Here is a 4,792-nt window from a genome sequence, read left to right on the forward strand (position 1 = left end):
CACAGTTCTACTGCCTTGTCATGTATTCTCTCCTATTCCATTATCTATCACAATGACCTAATAAACTGACTTATATACCTTTTACAAACAATATGCCTTATGTCGGCTTACAATACATTACAAAAGATATACAATGTCGGCCCAATACAATAATTACAAAATGATTTTACAAATAAAACTTCCTTTGGATCCCTGACTGATTTCAGCTTCACTGAAGTGTTGGATGCCGGTGTCGGTGTCGGTGTCGGTTCCAGTTGTGACCCTGAATATTCCAATGCCGGTATCTGCCGGTGTATGCCTCCTAATGCCGGTATATGCTGGTGTATGCCTCCTATAGAATCATGTTGCCATCAATGACAACATATGAATCCAATGAGTGGCAGTTGCCAACAAAATCTAATTATTGAAGGATGAAACCATTACTCATGTTTTTGCATATGCACCAAAACCCTTCATCATGAATCTTACATTCAATTTCAAGATTGACAACCACTCGACTATGAATATAAGTAGAGTTTCCAAATTTAGACCATAATTATATATGTCATAAATATAATAATATGAATACTAATTATATATTTATTTTGATATCTCAAAGTCATCCATGACAAATTTGATATAACTTTTCAAAATATAATTTTAAACCAAAATAATAATATCACACACTTAATACCACGGTTACAAAATTAACATTATAAAATTCTAATCCCCTAATTAATAAAAAACTACTGAATTCCTTAACAATTTGATGCCTTTTGACCAACTTGTTCTACACACTTTCCTCTTGACAAACCTTCTTACTAGGTAACTAATATAAATGAAGTTGTTGCGTAACCATTCCATACATGTTTTAGTGGGTTTTCTTCTCCATCAGATATATATGAGTTCGGAGATTGAGGAGCTGTCGACTAGGCGACACAAATGAGCTAATTATAGATAAGACAATGGGAAAAACTTCTTAAATGCTGTGCAGGAGTGCAACAGAAATCGGACAATAATAGCCATGCAAAGACACCTATCAGACAAGAGTCTCTTAGGTAGATGAGCTAATTATAGATAAGACAATGGGAAAAACTTCTTAAATGCTGTGCAGGAGTGCAACAGAAATCGGACAATAATAGCCATGCAAAGACACCTATCAGACAAGAGTCTCTTAGGTAGGATAGTCAGCTGTCAGCCTCCATGAAGGGCTGACAAGCAGTGGAGTTTTTCTGGGTACAGTTAATCCAAACTCTTCCGCCATATCCACCTCGCCCTGCACACTCCAGTCAAAGCAATGAAGAAGCTGAGCAAGTGCCAACTCAACAACAGAAAGACCCATGGAAATTCCAGGGCACCCTCTTCTTCCTGTTCCGAATGGCAGCAAATCAAAATCCTGACCTCTCACATCCTTATTACACCCCATAAACCGCTCGGGCTTGAACTGATGAGCATCTTCCCAAACGTTTTCAGCCCTTCCTATCGCCCACACATTCACATACAAGCGTGTCTTTGGCGGAATGAAATATCCTCCAACACTGCAGCCTTCCATCGATTCATGCGGAATGAGAAGAGGAAACGGCGGATGAAGTCGGAAAGTTTCCTTCACTACGCATTGTAGATAGTCGAAGCTCATGACGTCACTCTCCTTTACTAGGCGGTCTCTGCCTATTGCAGATTCAATCTCTTTCTGTGCTCGATCCAGCGTTGCACGATTCTTCAGGAGCTCACTCATGGCCCATTCTATTGTTGTCGACGATGTTTCGATTCCCGCATCTAACATGTCCTGCACAATTTTCCTCCTCTTCTTAAGTAAATGCACACTTCATATAAAAGAGAATGGCATATATCAAAGCTGATCCGTGAGATTCTTAAAACTTACCAAGATTATCCCTTTGATCTGGACCCGTGAGATTGTTTGTCCCTCCGTCTCGGCCATGTCGAGCAGCACGTCTACCATATCTTTAACGCGATCTTCTTCCTTCGATTTTCCTTCTCCCAATCTACGATGAATGTGCTCTTCGATTACCTTCTCTGCAAATCCATCGAATATTTTGTGAACAGCCTGCATGCGACGGCGGATGCCTTGGAAGTCGATCCAGTCGAGATAAGGAACGAAATCACCAACGCAAAATACCCCGGCCACAGAAAACATCTCTTCAACCATTTCTTTGAAGCCATGCCCTCCATTCAAGTCGCTGTCGGAGTAGGTCGTGCTGGCAAACATTCTGCAGGTAATATTTCGAGTAATGGAGGAGAGACTCTTTTTCAAATCCACAGAGTGCGCTCCGCGCCCGCTTTCCTGCCAGATGGAGGCGATCATGGCAGACACTTCGTCCTCTCTCACGAATCTGAAAGAATTGATTCTCTTCACTGTGAGCAGCTCCACCGTGCACAGCTTTCTCACTTGCCTCCAGGGTGCTCCATAGGGGGCAAACGACACGTTATTATGATCATAGCATAAGTGTTTCCCCAGTGTACAGTTTGGTCTTGTTGCAAAGGCCAAATCATGCGTTTTGAGGAATTCTTTTGCCATTGCAGGAGAAGACACCACAACTGTGGTGACGGAGCCCAAACGGAGAGACATAATGGATCCGTATTTCTTTGCCAGAACCGTGAGAGACTGATGAGGAAGGTTTCCCAAGAGATGGATACTTCCTATGAGAGGCCATGGACGTGGTCCGGGGGGCAGTTTCATTTTTCTGCCATCCCTCCTCAGCTTATAGAGGAAGAAGTAGAAGAAGAAGAAAACCCCAAGTCCAATAGTGACGGCCCCATTGAAGGAGCAAGGGAGGGATTCCATGATTTGAGAAAAGGGAAAGCTGCAAGCCTGCAATCAATGGAAACCCACGAAACAACCCTTGTCAATTAATAATAAAAATATCAGTAGAATGTGTGGCAGGTGAGAAGAGACGTTTATGTGGTCGAATGACTTCATCTACCAGTCAATAATAAAATGTGTTAAATAGAAGGAGACGTCGCGTCACCCTCGCATCCTCTCACAAATAAACTACCTAATTAAATCTTACTGTGATAGATTTTTTTGATGTCAGTTAATATTTGAAGAGAATTAATGTCAAGCATGTTAAATTACGTACCATAAACAAACCAAAAAAATTAAATTAAATTGATAATAGATTGACAGTAATTGTTTTTTATAAGTATAAATAATATATAATAATAATAATAGATTTTAGGTATAGAATAAGAAAAGTTTTTCAATATTATAATCGAATAAGAATCTTATAGGGGTCCAATGGAAGACGTTTTCAACATAAATTTGTATCTTTATTCTGTGGGATATATTTTTAAAATAAAGTTGTCTTGACATAATGTTCATATATTTGTTTAGTTTGTGTTATATTTATAAATAAAAAATAGAAAAATCTCTTAAATCTATAGAATAGATCTTTGTAATATTACTATTATATTTTTGTTTCTATCTTGGTCTAAATAGTCAATACATGGTCACCATTTGTGCTTAGGTTTCTCGAAGTCTTAGGTTTATGTACAAAAAGTTAAAGGTTAAAGTACCAAGGAAATGCCAAGTCCAAAATCAAAATTGACTTTCATTTTTTATTACGTTATCATGCCAAAAAATAAGTGCATGATTTAGGTATTTTGTTGTGTTTTTATTAAACACGCTTCTATGTTTTTCATGGAAGCAACGCTCAATTGCTCTAGTTTTGGCCCACATTTTAGGTTATGAAGGTATATTTACCATGTTGCAATGGTAGTGCTAAATTTCGGGGGCTCATGAATTCTTATCCATGTTGCAGAAATCATTGAAGAGGTGCATGACATTTTCTATTAAGAACAAAGGTTTTCTAGGAGCCTATTTGCATTTCACCCACATTGTTGGATTGTAAAAGAGACATGTTGTGCTTCATAGATGTTAGAGATATCTTAGGGATATTTTCACACCTTATCCACACATTCAAAGCTCCCTCAAATGTATATTCTGAATGTTATGCACCCTACACCTATAATTCTATCTATCATATGAAGTTTTACTAAATGAAGTTTTGTCAAAATTTGTTGTCTTTGTCAAGGATGTCAAGAAAACCCTTTAAAAGGAAATAGAAACTTTAAAACCATATATTTCATGTATAGATAAAAGAATCCTATGAGAAATGATAGGGTGGAGAAATGGTTCTAAACCGTTGAGATGGAAAAAGGGACAAAGAGGTTGCTAAATGTGGTAGACTAAAGAGAATAGGCATAATGGAGATAAGTGGTTGAGTGATAGTTTATAGTGAAAATGTATTAATAATAGTTATTAAAAGAAAAGTTGAGGGTATTCATAGATAAAGTAAAATATTGAGTTAATTCGTGGCAATGTAAGATGAAGTTTAATACGTCACATGTTAGTAGAGGTCAATGAATGATAATATATGAATTGTTGGAATGTCAATGAAGGCTTGGTGGCTTTATATGATATTCATGTTTTAGTTGTAAATACTAAATAATTTTAATCGAGCATTTAACCATCAAGAGATAGTCATATTACATTTATAATAGCATTAAGGCTTGTTGTCTATGAAGAATATTAAAAAAATTATCATCACTACACTTCATAAGGCTTGTCAAAAGTGTGATAATAGCTATAAGGTTTTGGGGGCAATAGTCTACAAGTGGTCTTCAAATGATAGTGGTGAGCTTTCAAAAAGTGTGTTTTTATGCATGACAAATATATAGAATTGTAGATTATGTTTTGAAGAGAACAAGGATTGGAATGGCATTTGTAAAATCTTTCACACCTTATAGAAGTATCACTGCCATGTGCTTGTGCAATCCAATAAAGTGATTGCTT

At 37.2% G+C, this 4,792-nt stretch overlaps 1 protein-coding gene across 1 annotated transcript; it reads right to left on the reverse strand.

Moving 5' to 3' along the window:
• Positions 1 to 561: 561 nt before the first annotated feature.
• On the reverse strand, positions 562 to 2,897 carry LOC131052854 (cytochrome P450 71AU50). The gene is made up of 2 exons (XM_057987493.2): positions 1,862 to 2,897; positions 562 to 1,765 (listed from the first exon to the last, which is right to left on the reverse strand). Exons 1-2 carry the CDS (start codon positions 2,780 to 2,782, stop codon positions 1,154 to 1,156), a joined length of 1,533 nt encoding a protein of 510 aa, XP_057843476.2. The 5' UTR covers positions 2,783 to 2,897; the 3' UTR covers positions 562 to 1,153.
• Between the last annotated feature and the right edge of the window lie 1,895 nt (positions 2,898 to 4,792).

Source organism: Cryptomeria japonica, chromosome 6 (assembly GCF_030272615.1).
Source record: "Cryptomeria japonica chromosome 6, Sugi_1.0, whole genome shotgun sequence".
Taxonomy (NCBI): Eukaryota; Viridiplantae; Streptophyta; class Pinopsida; order Cupressales; family Cupressaceae; genus Cryptomeria; species Cryptomeria japonica.

What these genes read in the sequence shown, in the direction of transcription:
- LOC131052854 (XM_057987493.2), bottom strand. Translation starts at nt 2,782, where the DNA reads ATGGAATCCCTCCCTTGCTCCTTCAATGGGGCCGTCACTATTGGACTT. An exon ending in AGATCAAAGGGATAATCTTG is followed by an intron (nt 1,766 to 1,861) that starts GTAAGTTTTAAG and finishes AAAATTGTGCAG; the next exon opens with GACATGTTAGATGCGGGAAT.